Source organism: Prunus avium, chromosome 8, assembly GCF_965620075.1.
Source record: "Prunus avium chromosome 8, drPruAviu1.hap1.1, whole genome shotgun sequence".
In the NCBI taxonomy this organism is placed as follows: Eukaryota; Viridiplantae; Streptophyta; class Magnoliopsida; order Rosales; family Rosaceae; genus Prunus; species Prunus avium.
Genome location: NC_142291.1, coordinates 24084802 through 24104778, shown reverse-complemented (window position 1 = coordinate 24104778; position 19977 = coordinate 24084802). Strand labels below are relative to the sequence as shown.

Sequence of the window (19977 nt, the reverse complement as noted above, 5' to 3'; positions counted from 1 at the left end):
GGTACCAATGCCGTCGCTTGGGGTGGCCGGAGGAAAAGATAGCGGCCCAAAAACTGTTCAGATGAACAGTAAATGGGGGGCTGTTTCTGCGCGCAGGGAGGGAGAGAGAAATGGGTTTCTGATTTTTATTTAAAAACAAATTTCGGAATAATTACGATTATGCCACTGAAGGTATTTTGATCATAACTTTCTCGTTACAACTCCGATTCGAGCCCATTACGTGTCTACGGACTCATCTCGGTACGATCTATGTAAAAATGCAACTAGCTGCCCCCAATTCCTTCCAGAAATAAAATGACCAAATTACCCCTACTCCGAGGGCAAAATTGTAAATTCATAATTCTTGAAATTAAATAATTCACTATTCCTTTTATTTTGGGTCGGGATGTTACGTTTAATCTTTTTTCATTAATTACTACATATTTTTTACACTCATAGTGTTTGCCAGCTCGCTGTATAATCAACTTAAATAAGTTAAATCCATCATGCAATGCATTTCCTTCTAATTTTTTGTGATAAACTAATAGATAATTGACTAAATAAACATTCTCCAAAGTTTTAATAAAAATTTCCAAGTTTTTCTTACAATTTCCGTGGTTTTTATTCAATTTTTATTGATATCGATAATATCCCAATATTTCCATCGAAATTTTCGTGTTTTTGGACTACCAATATTTCCGATATCATCGATATTTTAGACCTTGCTCACGGCCTTGCGAATGGAGCCATGGAACACCTTTACGACTTCACAGCTAGGATCGGGCTTCAAACCCAAGACGAGGCCGCAACCTCTCGTCATGACAATCCAGCCATATGCCATGACTTTACGGAGTATGTCAAAAGATGTGATCGATGCCAATGCTACAAGCCGGTCCCAAGTCCATCTGCTGAAGTGTACTATACGTAGAACAACCCATGACCATCCATGCAATGGGCCATTAACTTAGTGGATCCCATGCTACTAGCACCTGCCAAGAAGAAGATGTTGATCATGGCCACCAACTACTTTGCAAAATGGATTGAGGTCGAAGCTCTATCCTCTACTAAAGAAGCCGACGTGGAACAATTCATCTGGAGAAACATCATATGCCCGTTCGATTGCCTATAGTCGCTGGTCATTCACAACGTAACGCAATTCATCAGAAAGCATATCACTACATTCTTTGCAAAGTATGGCATCAAACAACACTTATCAACTCTAAGATACCCGCAAAGCAATGGCTAGGTAGAAACATCCAATAAGATCGTGTTGGAATGCCTAAAGAAAAGATTGGAAGGTGCCAAGGGAAAGTGGTTCAATAAGCTACCCGGAGTCCTATGCGCTTACCGCACTACCAAAAGGAGATCAACTGGAGAAACCCCATTTTCCTTGGCCTATGAAACTAAAGCAATCATTCCTCCTCATATCACTGTTCTATCTATGAGTGTCAATATGGGCAGAATTTTCTCAAAAGTCTCTTTCAACACACCTCAAATACCATCCTTAAGGCTCGAAATCGTACTCCAACATCATATCCTTGGCTTAAGCTTCCCAAAAACAAGACTTGGATCTAAATTTTGAACACCCAAACCCAAAAATTTATCAACACATCATAAATCTGAAAATCTTGATTTCAAAATTCTTCTTTTGGTTTTCTTATGCCTTAAAAGGTTCATAAATCATTCTCCAACTCAAATACAACTATAAATCTACTCAAACAATTAATTATACAAAAACTCAAGAATTGAAAATGAACTTAGAACAAGAATCCCACCTTTCACCCTTCCAATTGCTTCAACACTTAACCATTTTCTTTTTTACCTCTCACATTTCTTTCTTAATTCTCTCATGGATGTAATAGTAATAACCTCCATCTCCCTTATTTCCAAGTCTTCTCCTCTCTTTTTCTTATTATTCTTCTTCTTCTTACTATTCTCTCTCTCTCTCTCTCTCTCTCTCTCTCTCTCTCTCTCTCTCTCTCTCTCTCATTATCTTCTCCCTCCTGCCAACAACTCACCTCCCTTAGCTCTAAAAAAATTCACCTTCATTAAGGAAGATACCTTAGGTTAGGTGAGTCATAACTTTAGGCTAGGTGACTCACCACTTTAGACTAGGTGACTCATCCTTTCATAATGGTGGTGGATTTGAAAGCTTGAGGCAAGGGGGGAAGAATGGGAAGAGGGTGGGCTGATGCCCTCCACGTTTCAGATTCTCTTCTTTCTTTTCTTTTATTTTTTTGGCCTACAAGGGTATTTTAGTAATTTTTCACACATAGGGGTATTTTGGTCATTTTGGCCCAAAATTCAGAAACGATTTCCTTTGTGTTCGTTGAGTCGATTAGTATCATCTCACTTCAATGTCTTAAATGTCCTTTGAAAAAAAAAACCAAAATATTACGTAAGGGCATTTTTGTCTAACTTGAAATTAAACACACTTAATCCAATATTCTTCACCATAATATTGTTATTTTTTTTTTTTTTACTGAAATATGAAAGTCCACTTTTAATTTTTTTCGAGGTATTACAATAAGTTTGAAAGATGAAGAGTAATGAAGAGGAGGCCTTGTATTTATAAGGGTTGGTTATCCTTGGTCAAGAAGGAATAAAAAACCTACTCCAATTAGGAGCCCAACTCCAATAAGCAATCAAAAGCCTCCTCCAATTATGATCCCAACACACAAAAGGAGCCCAACCTTCAAAAGGAGTCCAAACGCAGTAGGAAAGCCTGATAAGTATTTCACATATCCTCCATGCCACATACGCACCATGCAGAAGCTGGGGGGCATTTGTGGAAACACATATTTTCGACAACCAATTGGGTGACACATGGAAAAAGGAATATTCCTTAGGTCAACTAATTACCTTAATTAAATCCTATTTAATTAGGGAATTATCTTTGATTTAAGATAGGAATATCTCCCCAAATCAAGGATCTGATTTCTAGCAAATCAATTTGATTTATCCTATCACTTATTTTTGAGTAAGAATAATCTTAATTAAATATGGATTATTCTTTAAACCCTAGCCAAGCAAAGAGGCTATAAACAGATGGCATCTCACCAATCCCTTTCTCTCTCACGCCACACTCTCTCTCCTCTCTCCCTTATGGCTCCAGCCACCCTCACACACGGTTCCGACCACCTGACTCAGGAAATTCAAAAGATAGGGAATCTCTCGCGAATATTCTCCCATGAGATTATTTACACAAACAACCTCGTTGACATAAAAGGTTGTTTTGAGTATGGGGCAACAGCTTTTGTTAGATGAAAAAAGGATTGGAAAACATGTGTGGGGACAATAACCTTCCATATAGTAGAGAATGAGTTTATTCATGTATATTTATTTATTAAAATATTTCAATACCATAGACAAGATGGTAGGAACTGCTACATCACAAATATTTTTCTGTTTTCCCATGAATTAACATTGCTTATTGCACTCACAATACAAGACAACAAACCACTTGCACTTGCCACCTTCCCAACCCCAATTTTTGCAATCATCAAAACAAATCCCCTCACTTCTGCAAAGAGGTTTTGCCCAGTGGACTGACGTCTCACATAGTTTTTGCTCAACCACAGGTCTTGTTGCTGTATCTTCTGCTATAATCGTAGTTGTACTTTCTGCCATAACCGTTGTTGTGTCGTCTGCGTTATTTTAAAAAAAACAAAACAAAACTTTAATTCCATATATTAAATTTCGACCCAAAAAAAAAAAAAAATGTGTTGCCTCGCAAATGATAATCTATCTACGTATATATATATATATATATACAAAGATAAAAGGTCTTGAAGGTGCAATATTCAAAATTCCCTCGCATAAAAAAATATTCAAAATCCCCCAAACTGACCTTAGTTAATGAATATGTTGTAAGAGAAGACACTTCATAAATCAGGATAAATTAGAACATTCACAATTTGTTTAAATTAAATTTAAAAAGAAAAAAGAAAAAAGAAACATATTCGGTAGTTGCCCTAGGAGACTCTCTATTCAACTCCAAAACATTAAAGCATTTTAGATTTTTTTTAAAAAATAAATATTATAAATCTTAGTTTTTAAAAATTTTAAAAATAAGAAATAAGAACAAAAAATTCAATTGCGACGTGCGCCAAGGGGCTAGTCAGTAACTAACAAACAAATAAAAGAGAGGGAAAAGCTTGGCTCCTTAAGATCGAGGAGGAGTCCCTCCTTAAAACCAAAGTTTTGACATGTGTCAAATTCTTTTAACTATTTTTTTTTGGTTGGAAACAAAATTACCATTCTTATATGTCCTGAATCTTAACCAAGGGCGAATCCCACGTTAGGGATGGTACTTTCCTTTCACGTTACTCAATTAAGCCATAATATAATATTTTCTCACTCTACTTTCTTTCCTTCTTTCTTCTCTCTCTCTTTCCTTCGTTCTTTCTTTTTTCCTGCATTTATCTCTTTGTCTATACATTGATGGTATGAGCTGACGAAGCTTTAGTGTTTATGCCTCTATTTAAATTTTTTGGATCTACTACTGCTATGAAGTGTACTTCTGTATTTCTGCTTCCCACGGTTTATGATTCGTCAATGTACAAACAGAACCACCATTATAACAGATCTCCAAAAAAAAAAAAAAAAAAAAATTTAGCCCACTCCTATAAAAATTCTTGGGTCTGCCATTGATCTTAACCCTTAATAAGATCTAACGTTCGATGTTGTGCAACAACTTTTATTGAGAAAATAATCTAGCCCCTATTCCTTCATCAACCAAAAAAACACACAAGAAAAATGTAAAGAAAAACCTAAATTACTTTGTCGTGAAAGAGAGAGACTTACGCAAACCTGAGAAAAGCAAGAGCAGGGACAAGAACATGAAGCCAAATAGCCTCGTATCCATTTATGCTAATTACTTTGCTTTCATTCTATTTTTGTTTTGTTTATCTATTTGTGAATTTGTTGTATGTATTGGATGTTGTGTTCCTATTTATACAATTTACATGAGTAAGAACGGAGAGAAACATAATAACAATTGATTGATCACACGTACTAAATGTAATAGTAACTCATCACTTATTAATTTATGTCACGTTTATCATGTCTAAGAGCATCTCCAAGGGATATGTCAAATACCAAACATCAAAATTAAATTTGATGGTTGATGTGGCAATTTGACATTTACACAGTTTTACACTCCACCTGATATGTCAAATAAATAATTATTGTAACCAGTGGCGGACCTGTGCAGGCGCAAGGAGGTGCACCTGCACCTCCGGTTGCCGGAAAAGTCCATAACAGCTGTTGGAGTTGCACTTCTGCTCAGACCAGGGACGCACGGAACCTGTTCGACGAAATGTGCAAGAGACCTGGTGCTGCGCTGCGCGCAGCGCGCACGCTTCTCTTTTTTTTTTAATGAAGCCTGGCCAAAACGACATCGTTTTGGACCAGGGTTTTAAAAAAAAAAAAAAACTGAAACAGCTGGGCCATTTCGTGGGCTTCTATAGTGTTTTAGTTGGGTATTTACAATTCCTTACTGAATTGGGCTTTGATTGGGTTTTTGTAATTCCTCACTTAATTGGGTTTTTGTATTCCAATTAAAATCCAATTAAGTTTTCTTTATTTAATTGGGTTTTGGGAATTCCTTAGTTAAGTGAGATTGATGATTCTCTTTATAAAGGACCAATTTAACATCCCTCAATTTCATCAAAGTGTGTATGCATCACAAAAATCATACGTTTTTCTTTTCCTTCTTGAGCCAAAGTAAGTCAGATGCATTTATATTTTTTCTTGAGCAAACGCTGATTTTGTTTATTCTTTTTTTTTTCTTTTTTTAATAATTTTTGTTTTCTTATTTTGCTATCTCTGTATTAGTAAGATCAATAGCAAACTCGAGGAGGAATAGGCTACGTGACATGCTATTCGAGGTATAATGAATTTTTATTGTTTATTTAATTGATAATTTGATATTGATTTGTTTATTTAATTGATAAATTATAGTCAATTAGTCATAGTTATAGATATAAAACCCCTATTTTGTTTTAATTGTACAGTTATGGAACGGTACTTTAAAAGAAAGAGTTTAAATACTCCTTCAAATAATCCGAGTAGTTCAAATCCTCCTTTAAATAATCCGTCTTTTTTTTTTTGAGCTCTTAGCTTTTAAACGTTGCACCTCCACCGAAAAATTCATGGGTCCGCTGCTGATTGTAACAGTCAAATCAATCAAGATAAAGAAGAAAAAAAATAAAATAAAAAAGGAAAATAATAAATGAAAGTAACAGCCAGCTGTCTTTAAAAAATAATAAAATATTAATTTGATATCTTGCTTTTGGGATGTCAAAAGTAATAGCTGAACCTCTAGCCTTTATTCCACGTCAGTTTTGACAATTCGGTTGGAGTGAGGTGAGATGTTATTTCTAGCCATTAAATATCTATATTGGTTGGAGATGCTCTAAAGCTGAAAATATTAAAAGCAAAGCATTACGTAAGTGCTTCATAAGTACTTTCGGTTATTGCTTCGCTTTTAACAAAACTGATGTCCATGTATAGAATATCTCAAAATGTAATCGATGTCCATATATGTAGTATGTACTAAGCCACCTTAGATTAAGCTTAGAGCATTTCCAACAGTAGTAGCAAATAAAAATCTCCAATAATAGCAGCAAATAAAAATCTTCAAATTAAAGTTTGTTGACCTACGTGGCAATTTGAAAAGCCTTATTTGCTACTTGAATAGTTTTTGCTCCAACAGACTCTTCAATTCAATTAATGCAATATCATGAAAAAGAATGAAAAATTTGAAAACATGTGAAAAATGTCTATGTATTTATTATATGAAAAGAAAAAATGTATGTTTTTAATATTTTCAAGGTATGTTTTGTTTTCCCAAAGTAAAATTAAATGTTTGAAGAATCAAAGTCAACTTCCCAGTCCTAAAGAGAGGGAAAGAGGTTGCAGCGTTAATGATTGAGGTTGAAGAGGTTCTTGGAGAGAGTTTTTCTGATGTGGCTCACCTATTTTAGAATTTCAAAGTTGTTGAAGAGGTTGTTGAAGATGCTCTTAGGCACCACCAACATCACATGGGAGCTATATCCCCACTCCTTTGTCACTAAATTAATGACGTCAATTATTACATGTAATATTAAAGCACCCAATTAACAAAAACTCATGAACTGCGCTGAATTGAGTTGAATTGAATGTCCAGAAATGATTAATATATTAGGAAACATTCAATTGAAGTCCGTAGATTCTCAAGTATGAGTTTTTCGGCCATTTAACATCATTTGCTAGGGATCACTCAAAATTTTCAGGTTTTTTTAAACTCAAAAACTCTAGCCGCTCTCTTCCTCTGTGAGTCCTAAAGGAAAACTCCATAGAGGGAGGAGGAGGAAGAAACGTCACTGCCTCTCCTCCCTCTCTTCTCTTCTCGTATTTTCCTTTTAGGTTAGTAAATAAGTCAACTGGGGCGCTTTGAGTAAAAATTCCCTTGTGGTGGTTTTTTCTAAGCCATGTTTAGATGGAAGTTCCCCATCACCAAGTTCTAAATCAAATCCTACTCCCAAAACCGGCTCCCTAATCCAACTCCTGTTCTCTAAGTTTGATTCTACATCGTCTTTGATGGAGGTTGCTGCAAATCACCCAATTGTTCTTTGGCAAGATTGTTGTTTTCATTTATTGGTTCGCTCTTATGCGCAGGTAGATCGTTGGAAATCATATTTTCCCCAGATCTGTTACAAATGCGGTGGTGGGTGTGGCTGCAACGGCGCTTCTTCAGGTGGTGGTGATAGGGTTCGTCTAGGCTCATGGGTAGTTTTAGGGTTTTGGTTATGTTGGGTTTGTAGGCTTTGTTTGGGTGTATGGTTAATTGTGGTGATGTGGGCTAGTAGTTTTAGTGTGACTTTTATCTGTGTTGGTTTTGCTTTTAGCATGTTAGTTTGTTGCCCTCTTCGGATTGGTATTTTAGATGTCTTGTTAATGTCTTTGATTGTACCGTTGAAGTTTATCTAATGAAGTTTCTATTTGATTAAAAAAAAAAACATCATTTGCTAGGTCAAAACTACATTTAAAGTTTTGAGGATATTTGGAATTGTAATTTCCTTTTTCATATTTTAATTAGGTTTTCTAGTGATAATATTGTTTTAGGTAGTATTTATTTCAACTTTAGTTGAGGATTGTTATACCTATTTTCATCAATATAAACTTTGAGATTTTATTATATTTATGGTGGATTTTATATAGAGTTCATGCTTATTTTGCGCCTCTACACAACTCATAAACTTGTTAATAGAGAAAAGTATTAATTTGTGAACCAATATATTAAATAAATAAATAAATTCGAACCACAAATTTTCTTAGAAATTGAGAATCACAAACATACACACAACATATAAACAGTGAAATATTAGGGCTTGTTTGGTATCCTATTTGGATCCAATTTAATAAACTCAAAAACAGATTGTAAGTCCAAAGCCATAAAAACCCATTTGATAGGCCTATTTTTAAACTCAAATAAATAAATAAAAAACTCAAAAACACCCCATTATTAAAAACAAAAAAAGTGATGTTTTACACTCTCTCTCTCTCTCTCTCCCCTATTAGTCTCCCCGAAGCCTGACCCAACTCGTACTTGCTCCCCAGATTTCGTTGTCGGCACCTACTGGTCTTCTCGAAGCCACACCGTCGCCGTCAAAGCACAGCTCTAGAAAGAGATAGAGGTAGGAGAAGCTCTCTGCTTTTCCCTGTTTGAGGATATTTGGGACTGTAATTTTCTTTTTCAGACTTTATTTAGGTTTCCTAGTGATAATATTGTTTGAGGTAGTATTTTTTCAACTTTAGCTAAGGATTGTTATACCTATTTTTATCAAAATAAAAACTTCGAGGTTTTTTCTCATATTAATGGTGGATTCTATCTAGTGTTCATGCTTATTTTGCGTCCCCACGCAACTCATAAAGTTTGTTATCCCTATATATATATATATTGCTCATCTACGTAACTCATAAACTTGTTAATAGAGAAAAGTATTAATTTGTGAACCAATATATTAAATAAATAAATAAATTTGAACCACAATTTTGCTTAGAAATTGAGAATCACAAATCATACACACAACACAGTGAAACATTAATTTTCTACATAAACAATTGTCTATATATATATATATATAGTTACAAAATATGTGAATGACATAAGAAATTTAATTAAATACAGGAACAACCATTAGAACTTGGAGTAGCCATTTTCGCTTCTTCTATCTTTCTTGTCTTCACCTCATCAATGACATTTCTAGTCCACTCTGCAAAGTAGGTCTCATTGTGTCCAATTTTCCCATGCTTGTAGATGGACATGCATCGACGATCATCTTCACCATATTGACACGTGTCACCATCTGGATCGCGCCATGCTCCTTTGTGCCTCATGCCTGACCAGCTGGCGATCCAGTGGTAGACATATTGGCCTACCCCGGCTAGTTTTAGCCAACCTTTTGGGAAGAACTCCATGACACTGCTGTTTCTGTTCATCAAGAACATGTTGGTTAACTGCGCACCATGTGGAGATACCAAAATGTCCGTCAAGCTCATAACCTTTACCTGAATTGACCAATCAGATATTAGGAAGAAAAAATTGAATAATTCTTTTAAAAGGAACAAAACTAGCAAAAAGAGCATAATTCAAATCTACAAGGCATCGTTTTTATCGAAAATGTTGAGAGTAATCTAGGTCGGAAGTTTGAGTCTCTCTTGCTAATTGATTTTGCATTAAATATATATATATTTTAATATGGTATCAGAGTATGTTATCCACCTGAAAGACTCAACAGTCCCATATACTTTCACGTGCGATACGTGAGGGGTATATTGAGAGTATCTTTATCTACAACCAATTAGTCATACTCTCTACCAAGATTTCCACTCATCACAAACTTCTTCTGTGCCTCCCCACTTCGATGGCCTTAAACCAATATAAATTCTTTCAAAAGCAAATCCTCTTTGTTGATCTCGACTTGTATATAAAATACCTACTGATCACTCCATTATGCCTTTCATCTCTTCTAATGTAATCGCGTGGTCCTTACTCGGCTACCCAATTAAAAGAATAAAAGATTCCTTTGCCCCACGCATGAACACTAAATATGAACTACTCATATAATATCTTATCCAAACAAAAAAAGAGTCAATTATTATTGGCGAGTAGAATATATCATATTCTATTTGGGTTTCATATTGTTTGACTATTATGTACAACATGAAAGTACAAATGATTCAATCATAACCTGTTTGGTATCATAATCTAATTGAAAATAAAAATTGATGTTCCTTCATTAACTTAAGAAAGATCATGATCGGCGATAAAAAAGGGTCGTTTCAGTTTTTATTTTATTTTAAAGTGAACGATTCGAAGACCTATTGATTACAAACTGATTAAATTCATAAGTGTGGTTAAAGATGAACTATAAAAAAACATCGTCAAGTGATTAAAGATTTGAATACAAATGCGCACCTGGTCACAAAAAGTGAGGTTATTAGAGTAAGCCACCATGAGCCGACAACCATCCACCTTAGCACACTCCCTCTCAAAGATCCCAATCACAGCGGTGTCGTTTTTGAACGATCTTGGCCCTGTCCTCATGAACAATGTGACTCCAATTCTCTTTGTTACACTATGGGTATTCTTGTAATTTTGTTCATCCAAGCTCACATTACAATACAATCTCGCTTTGCACCTCATCTGATCATAAACCTCCAACCTCTTCTCCCTCGACATCCCACCCTCGTTATGCCTCATCACCACAGCCTTCTCAAAACAAACGGCCCTCCCTTCCTCCACGTCATCAAACACCTCGACACGCGGGGCCCCATTGAAAGTAGCCTCCATCAAGCTCCCCAACCAGACTCCCATCCTTGCCCTAATCTCCCCCCAGTGGTACAAAACCCACCGGTCGGGGACAGCACACGAACTCTTTATGTGCCACGAGACGAAGGGCACCACAGCGGACAGGCCGTGCCAGATGTTGTCGTAGTTGTAGTGGTTGTACGACACGAACGTCAAGCCTTTCATGAGCGTCGTGTTGTGGGGGAGAGCTTCTGGGAAGGCGAGGGCGTAGGAGTTCCAGGAGCCGTCGTGGTTGTCGCGGCCTTTGAGGCAGAGGAGCCGCCCATGGGAGGAGGGCGAGGGGAACTGCTGGTACTGGACCCCGCCCTCCTCGTCCTGCTTGTCGTACATGGAGCTCATGAACCACGTGTGGCCCTGGAGGGCAGCCGGGCCCGCATAGCGTAGGTCTTTGAGAGGGAGAAATGTGACCGCTTGGCGGAGCTTCTCGGCCATTGTGGCGGTGGTGTTGGTGACTCGTTGCCATTGGTGCTTGAGGGACCATGATGACGACGTGGGATTTTGGTCGGTTTGGAGGGTTTGGATGTGGAGGATGACGAAGAGGGTGACACAAGCTGAGAGGATGTAGAAGGAGAGTTTTGGGGAGTAGAAAGAGAAGGGAGAGAGGGTAGGGCGGTGAGGTTTGATATGGTGAGGTTTTTTAGGGTTGGAGGAGGATCTTTCTGCAAGTTCTGGGGCTTCTTTTTTCATTGTCATTTGATCAACTGGGAATGAATGAATTTGGGATTGATGTGATTTAGTCGTAGTTCTCTCTCTCTCTCTCTCTCTGTACTTTGTGTTGGCGTTTCTTGAGAAGGTAATGCACATATGCTGTGAGGTAGAATTGAAAATTATTAGCTTTTGATACTTTCGGAGATAGAATATGGAACGTAGGGAATAATAAGGACACGAGAATAGTGCTATACTACACCCATAACAGTTCATTCAACCATTCTTTGTTGTTTTTTGTGTCTCCATTATGTTTCTTTTAACATTTTTGAACTAATTTCCAATTAAGTATATATATATATATATATATAAGAAAGTATGTTGTAATGTGCATGCATTTCAAACACTACTTTGTTGGTCAAAATAATGCCCTTTTGTTAAAACTACAATATTCATTTTAAAGAAATAGTTTCTATTATTTTAGACTTCATGTCGTCACCCCAAAAAACAAAAAAAAACAAAAATATTTGTCTCGAGACTTTTGGGAGGCATTTTCTAGCTACGAAGACGAAGGCAAATGGCAGACAAAGATGTTTTTCGTGAGAAACATTTTATTGGCACCAAATATGCACGTTTAATCCCAAAAGACATCATTTACAAGGAACATATGTTCAACGCCAAACATATATGTAAACTTTTTCTTTTGAAAACTTTTGTTACAACGAGCAAAAATGGTATTTAGCGACCAACTTACGCATTTGAAAATTTCGGACACCAACATGTTACCTAAAGACTTTTTTTAGTGGAATTTCATGTTCAACTGTATTCGCTAATTAAATATAAATGTGCCACATTGACCTCATGTGTTCTTCTTGACAGGAGTGAAGTATTCCATCATGCTAAAATGTGCTAAAATGTGCTACGCATGATCAGGGATGGATCCACAGAGGAGTTGCAACTTCTGGAATCTGCCATTAAAGGGGATAAAATTGACCCCTACAAAGTGTTCGACGAAAGTCCCTAAAGAACTCCTAGGTCTTCCCAGGCGCGTCTTCCTTTTCTTTTTCTTTTTCTTTTTTTCTTCATGACGTCAAAACAACGTCGTCTACTTAAGTGGTTTGTTTTTTTATATAAACCTGGCCAAAACGACGTCATTTTGGCTCAAGTGTTTTTTTTGAAAAACATACGCAACCAACCTATTCCCTTCCCTCCCCTTCCCCAAATGAACCAACCTAAAGCCCCCCCAAAAAAGCCAGCCAACGAACCCTAGATTCCCAAACCTCCACATGTACAGATTATCTTATTTCCAACCTAAAGCCCCCCAAAAAAGCCAGCCAGCCAACCCTAAATTCCCAAACCTCTAGGTGTACATATTACCTTATTTCCAACCTAAAGCCCCCCAAAAAAGCCAGCCTACCAACCCTAAATTCCCAAACCTCCAAGTGTACATATTACCTTATTTCCTTTTCCATGATTACCTTATTTACAACCTAAAGCCCCCCAAAAAAGCCAGTCAACCAACCCTAAATTCCCAAACCTCCAGGAGTACGTATTACCTTATTTCCCATTTATTTATTTATTTTTATATTACTACATTTACTTAAGTTTACAATGTAAATAAGGAAGAACCCTCCATTTGAATTCAAATAAAAATACTATAAAATCAAATTCCCACCAAATCAAAATATGAAAAATTGGTGAAGGAGCACAGGGGATGCACCGCATAATAAGAAGATAAAAAGAAAAATACTAGCTCAAACATGAAGTTACATACGAATGCTTTTCGATGTTATTTTCAAAACTTACCCAGCCCTTTTTCAAGTCTACGGAAAATACTACCCAACCAAACCTCTTAGACGTTAACCCTTACAAGGAAAATTTCTGGATCTGTCCCTGCACATGATTGAAGTCTATGGAATGCATATTCATGATAATTTTAGATTTATTTCATATATATCATTTATATATATGTAGCACATTTGAATGATAAAATCATAACATCGAATTTGTGTTAGCCGCGGTTGGAATTTGTCACGGACACAAGACAACGCTTGGCAGAAGCAAGTCACAAACTGTACAATTTAATTGTCACCAATATATTATCAGAAGTCTTGTTAATTATGGTATTTGTCACAAACAGAATCCAGTCTTTCATCCTAAAAATCAATGGCTCATAATGGCCCTTTTTCTGTTGTAGTGAAATATTTCTTTTCTTCGTCCTTTTCCCTTTCCTCCTTTTATTACTGAATCTATCAAACTTGTCCTGATACGATGCATTGAACAATGAAAGTAAGACCATGAAGATGAAGAGAAAAAGAGCCACAAATACTTAGTTTTTAATTAAGTAACTAAAATTAAATTAAAAAAATTAGAATTGCCATGCGCGTAAGTATATAGCAACCTTTAATAAAATTATAAACTGGACGATGCGTATTCAAGCTGGCAACTTGAGAATTAAAGTTGGGCCAATCATCCTCCAGCCTTAGATTCTTGGAAAAGTTCCATAAGAGCATCTCCAAGGGAGATGTCAAATACCAAACATCAAATTTAAATTTGATGGTTGATGTGGCAATTTGACATCTTACACAGCTTTACACTCCACCCGATATGTCAAATTAAATTATTATTTTATTACATTTTAGTGTTGATTTATTTTTAATTAAAAAGAATAGAAAAGAAAAAATAATAAAATATTTATTTGACATCTTGCTTTTGGGATGTCAAAAATAACATCTCAATCTTCAGCCTTCATTCCACATCAGCTTTGACACATCGGTTGGAGTGTGTGAGATGTTATTTCTAGCTGTTAAATGTCTATGTGACACTTTTGACATATCTGTTGGAGATGCTCTAATAAATGTTGGAATTGACCAAAAGATGGCTCCCTCCTGGTTATGAAGTTAGACGAAATCTTCCCCCATTTTGTTGCGGAAAGCAAGCATGGAGCTCGAAAGTATAGCTAAGAGCATCTCCAACCGATATGTCAAAAGTGCTACATAAACATTTAACAGCTAGAAATAACATCTCACACACTCCAACCGATGTGTCAAAGCTGATGTGGAATGAAGGCTGAAGATTGAGATGTTATTTTTGACATCCCAAAAGCAAGATGTCAAATGAATATTTTATTATTTTTTCTTTTCTATTATTTTTAATTAAAAATAAATCAACACTAAAATGTAATAAAATAATAATTTAATTTGACATATCGGGTGGAGTGTAAAGCTGTGTAAGATTTCAAATTGCCACATCAGCCATCAAATTTAAATTTGATGTTTGGTATTTGACATCTCCCTTGGAGATGCTCTAAGGAGAGAAACTCACATGCAATGATGAGGATAATACTTTTTGTTATTTCTGGCCAATATCACAATAAAACGTAAGATAATTTTTTCACGTATCATTATATTATTATATACCTATAGGCTATAGAAATTGATTTTTGTGTGAAGGAGCACAGGGGATGCACTGCATAAAAGAAGATAAAAAGCAAAATACTAGCTCAAACATGAAGTTACATACGAATGCTTTTCTATGTTATTTTCAAAACTTACCCAGCCCTTTTTCAAGTCCACGGAAAAGTCTTTGATATCAACCTAAAATCAGAACTCAAATCCCAATGTCTCAATTTCACCACATTTATGTTTTGAAACTAGACAAAAGATCTGCCAGGAAAGATTTAGTGAACCCTCATGCAACTAATTTTGGCACTTGTTTTTCAACCAGATTGTTTCTATTAGATACTAACCGCCCAACACAAAATGATTGCTTCTAAGAAGGCTAAAATCGTTTTATGATAATTAAAAGTGTTTCTGACAATGTTTGACAGAAAAATTAAAATACTTTTGGGTCATAAAAGCACTTTTTTCAGGTACTTTAAAATCGATTCCAAATGTTTTTCCATAAAACACTTTGATTTTTCATATATAAAAAAAAAAAAAATTAACGTTCTTCTAATAGAAGAACTTCTAAAACAAATCTGTGCTTTTACTTGTGGGAAGGTCCAAATAATCTTTAAGCATGCAGCCAAATAAGAAAGTACTGAAATGATCTTTAAAATGTTAGGCTAAAATTGGAGATCAAAATTGTTGGTGTCAAGTACAAATAGGGCTCATCCCAAAAGAGCAAGCAGCACAAGTACACAAGGCATTTAATAGGTTGCACCACCTTTACCTCGTGCCTAAAAGGGGCCAAAAAGGTGACATAAAGCTGCCCAGACCCAACTAAAGCCCACAAGGCCACAAGAAACTAACTTTCCACAGTAGAGTTGTGTTCGGAATTCTATACGAGTGGTCAAGGGTTTGAATCCTCTTGGTCCTAGTTTTTGGAATTTAAAGCATTTATGGTGGTGTTGGTTTGGTTCAGTGGAATCAACAATATTGGAGGTTGTGAACCGTAAACCGAACTGAGTAGGGGTGGCTCGATTCGGTTTAAGAACCAAAATTGAAATCTTAGAAAATAAGACCGACCTGATTGGTTCGGTTCAGCAGGTTTGCTGATTTGCATTGTTTTATTCGGTCAAAACCCCTACCTTACCCCCTCCCCTGGCTTCATATTATTTATTCATGGAACTACTCTAAATTAATCCAATATGCAGGGAGGGGGACTTGACTTGAACTTAGGTGCAAGAAAGTAGGTTCACTATCCTCACCAACTGGCCTCACTACATATTGCATTTATTCACTCAACTCTAATACTCAACAATGGTGTTACAATGTTGCTGAAACATGAGTCTAGAGTGGCTTCAACCTTCAAGTGTTCAAGTGCTACTTACTTTTGTAGGCATGCGTTCTCTAGCCATCCGTATATTTTGTGGGCCAGATAATTGCGATCAACTATAGTACCACACTGACATTTTGTGCAAAATCAAAATGAGGAAATCAGAAGAGTTTAAAAAGCAACCTTACCTGACTTGAGATGAGGTACCAGGAAATCGGAACCAAGGTAACAGAAGATGGGGAAGATAAATACAAACTTTAAATTTCATGAAGACAATATTCTTCAAGACTTGAATATGGAAAGCAAGCAGCACAAGTACCAACTCAATGAAGGTTTCATACTGGCGTTTTATTGTCATTTGGTACAAGGAAAACCTGCAAGAACTTTTTAATTATTTCCTCTTCCAAATGGTCCAGACATCACAAAATTGGCCTACACATGTTCCATTACCTCATACAAAACTCATTTTTGGTTCTACTCTAATGAATTTGTAGGGTCACAGTTCTTCTGATTCAGAAGCGTCTCGAAGTTGTGTGCTTTTTCAGTGAATCCAACGTCTGTGAATGCATTCAAAAGCCTCTTACAGGCAGAAACAACAGAATCTGTAGTGGATGATTGCTTCCACTGATCAATAACTTCTCCCACTTCTTTTAGGTGTCCAAGCATTAGATATGAAGAAAGAATGCAAATATAGTTTCTACTTGTCATCTTTTGTCTCGTCATTATCAAGGATTTCCATATCTGATCGATTCTGTCTTTATTTCCTAAACCAGCATGCAAAATAATGAGGAAGTCGTATGTAATCCATTCTCTTTGTGTGATTCCTTTCTCAGCTTCTACTAGAGAATTGGACTCTGCATTCACAAGATGCCCAACGCTAACATAGATGTTTGTCAGGTTAATGTATCTCTCCCAGTCTTCACCAAAACCAAGATCACATCTCATTTCATCTAAAATCTGTTGAACTTGATCAATTTTCAGAGTTGCAGCACATGAACTTATCCAGAGATTGTATGTGAAGATATCTGGCGCAACCTTCTGCCGTTTCAGTTCTTCAACAACTAAAGAGACCTTCTCCACTTGCCCCACTGACATGTACATAGTCATCATCTCATTGTATGTAAGGGCACTAAGGGACAGTTTAGACTCCTTTATTTTCTCATAGAGGTCCTCAGCCTTTTCAGTCAATTTAGCCCCAGCATAAGAGTGGAGGAGAGCAGTATAGGTCTCAGTAGTTTTTGCAGTAAGAGGTAGACCTTCAAAGTAGCGTTCCGCAGAATCGATACCAAAAACTTTTGTCATCAAGACAATGCGGACTGCATAGTCAGAATCTGATACCTCATATTCACCATGGCTGACCATCCACTCGGATATCTGCAAGCTTGTATAATTTACAAAACAGAATCCATTAAAAATTTAGCAATTACATTCCCAACAGAGAACTGATAGAGACATATGAATATCAAATTTAATTTTCTTCCTAAGGTTCATCTTTTGGAACAAGAAACAAATAGTAGTTTGGTGATTGGCAGTAACTTGTCCCTCCATTTAGTCAATCAATCAGTTCTTAGCAATAACTTGTCCCTGTTTAAAACCACTAGTTAAGTGCTTAATTAGTGCTAAAATTTCCAAACAAAACAATCATCAGAAAACTAGAGACAATGAGAATGAAAAGAAAAGGCACACAGATCAGAGCAAATCTCTAATCTGGAGGAGGGGGAGAAGGGAGTCTGCGTGCTGCAGAGCTTTAGACTATTTTAAGATCAAACTTATCCAAACGATTGAGCTTTGGCCAACCATTTTACTAATAAAATCAGACTTTAAGTATTAAAAGTAAAACCCATTGCCCCAAGCCTCAAACCAGGGCCACAAGCAAAACCCATTGCCCCAAGCCTCAAACCAGGGCCACAAACAAAACCCTTGTCACACCTCCCCATGTTTTTATATTGCCAATTAGTTTCTGATAACTTATGCATCCAGATATTTTCAAACTTCTGGAAATTTCTGAAAGCATGTTACTTTCTTAGGCAAAAAATGGTGTAACAAGTATTTTCAAAAAAGATCAAAAGAGAAAGCATACCTAATCCTAGAGTAAGAAAGGCTATTTGTCTCATATGGATTGTCTAGAGAATAGTCTGTGAAGTAATGCTACATTTAACAATTTGGGATTGTGGAAATAAAAACCTGTATCACGAAACAAAATGAAAATTGACATCACCAACAGCTTCACCTAGCCCAACCTACTAAAGTTTTATGTCAGGAAAAAAAAAATTATATATCTTAGGCTTATGATATTTCCTTTCAACATTACCTAAATGTATGAGCCTATAAACGATTGATTTCTTATCTGTTTTCCAACGCTCACCCCGTGACTTAACATAATGCTTGGATTAAGCCATTAACCTGACATCATTTTAAACCTTTTCTAAACCAACCATTTTCTAGAACAAAGGTAAAAGTTATTCAATCTATCATAAGTGATTCCGTTTATTTAATCAATAATTGGAATTGTTCAACAAAAACCCATTGGAATTGGTTTGCAAATGAAAAATATGCAAGTGCCCCATAGATTCCAAATAAACAGAACAATATTTCAGAGCCACAACCTTTACAGTGCCGGAACAAATCCTACTTATGTTATTCATACCCAGAAAAAAAAAAACTACTCTAAAGTTTCAAGCTTTCGCCTTCCCATCGTCTCTAGGCAACCAAACAGATAAATATCAAACAGTGCAAAAAACATAAAATCAAAAGGAGAAAAATAGAGAAAAATTTCCAACCTCGAGAGCGTGCTTGTAACGCTGAGACTTCCTAAGGTCCTTCGAGATATGGCGAAGCTCTGAAAGGGTAATTTGGTTGCCTTCACTGACCCAATTCTGAAGAACGTTGGTGACGCTTCGCTTGGGCAGCCTCACCCTGAAGATTCTGCTCTTGAGGTCGTCATTTTCCTGAGAGTCTTGGACACATTCACTGCTGAGAGCACCTGAAGAGAACAATCTAGAAAGATTGGGTCGCAAAGTGTTGCTGACGACGCTGCTCGCACTGCATTTCCTAGGGTTTGCAACATAAGAAGTTCAGAGTTTGAAAATTTTGTGTAATTTGGAACTGAGAAATTAAGAAATCAATTGGGTTTGAGCTATGAGATTCAATAGCATTGAACTCATCTTGGGTTAGAGGTTTTGATTAAAACCCGAGATTTTGAAATTCAGACTATCGGTTTTTTCTTTAATTTTCTGCTTTTTCTCGGCTGCCAAAAGGAGAAATGGGCAAACAGATTGAAGAATTTGATTGTGCTTACCGTCTGAGAGTGAGGAAGAGTGACCGAGAAGCCATTGACGCTGCTTCGATATCGGATTCGAGCTCACCCTTTTTCGGGTTATCAGTCTATTTTTGACTTGGGGAGAGGGAATGCACCTGCAGCAGCATTTTTTCACCTGCTTACGGACAGTCTAACTCGAGAGTTTTTAAAAAGTTTTAAAAAGGTCTTTGAACATGTGCTTATTCAATATGGTTAGAGCTCATGTGCTCTCAAATGAAATTCTCACGCATAATTTAGATTAGATTAAAATAAAATATTACTTTTATAAAAAATAAAAGTTCTTTTTGTACATACTTCGAAACGTTTAGGACCTGTTCGTTTACATTTTTTAAGGCCCATTTTCATTTTCTAGAGTGGAAAATAGATTTAAGAAAACATGGAAAATGATTTGCGAGAAAGTTTTCAGTATTTACTCTTTAGGTTGAAAAACGCCAAAAAGACGTTTCATTCTTCCAAA

The 19977-nt window shown here is 36.4% G+C and overlaps 2 protein-coding genes across 4 annotated transcripts; both read right to left on the bottom strand.

Annotated features, from left to right (window-relative positions):
• Positions 1-9144: 9144 nt before the first annotated feature.
• LOC110766073 (uncharacterized) lies at positions 9145-11524 on the bottom strand. The gene is made up of 2 exons (XM_021969329.2): positions 10445-11524; positions 9145-9534 (listed from the first exon to the last, which is right to left on the bottom strand). The coding sequence occupies exons 1-2, from the start codon at positions 11522-11524 to the stop codon at positions 9145-9147; spliced, it is 1470 nt and encodes a 489-aa protein (XP_021825021.2).
• A 4916-nt stretch (positions 11525-16440) lies between these two features.
• On the bottom strand, positions 16441-19691 carry LOC110766079 (Tetratricopeptide repeat (TPR)-like superfamily protein). Of its 3 annotated transcripts, XM_088244934.1 has the most exons (4): positions 19500-19689; positions 18982-19252; positions 16652-17575; positions 16441-16575 (listed from the first exon to the last, which is right to left on the bottom strand). In XM_088244934.1, exons 1-3 carry the CDS (start codon positions 19532-19534, stop codon positions 16676-16678), a joined length of 1206 nt encoding a protein of 401 aa, XP_088101060.1. In that variant the 5' UTR covers positions 19535-19689; the 3' UTR covers positions 16441-16575; positions 16652-16675. The 3 variants fall into 3 exon arrangements, with proteins under 3 accessions (XP_088101060.1, XP_088101061.1, XP_021825027.1); XM_088244935.1 differs by having other exon boundaries at positions 16441-17575; positions 18982-19243; positions 19500-19691; XM_021969335.2 differs by having other exon boundaries at positions 16441-17575; positions 19500-19688.
• Between the last annotated feature and the right edge of the window lie 286 nt (positions 19692-19977).

What these genes read in the sequence shown, in the direction of transcription:
- LOC110766079 (XM_088244934.1), bottom strand. Translation starts at nt 19,534, where the DNA reads ATGGCTTCTCGGTCACTCTTCCTCACTCTCAGACG. An exon ending in CTCTTCCTCACTCTCAGACG is followed by an intron (nt 19,253 to 19,499) that starts GTAAGCACAATC and finishes TGCAAACCCTAG; the next exon opens with GAAATGCAGTGCGAGCAGCG. An exon ending in GTTACAAGCACGCTCTCGAG is followed by an intron (nt 17,576 to 18,981) that starts GTTGGAAATTTT and finishes ACAAGCTTGCAG; the next exon opens with ATATCCGAGTGGATGGTCAG.
- LOC110766073 (XM_021969329.2), bottom strand. Translation starts at nt 11,524, where the DNA reads ATGAAAAAAGAAGCCCCAGAACTTGCAGAAAGATCCTCCTCCAACCCT. An exon ending in ACCTCACTTTTTGTGACCAG is followed by an intron (nt 9,535 to 10,444) that starts GTGCGCATTTGT and finishes TGGTCAATTCAG; the next exon opens with GTAAAGGTTATGAGCTTGAC.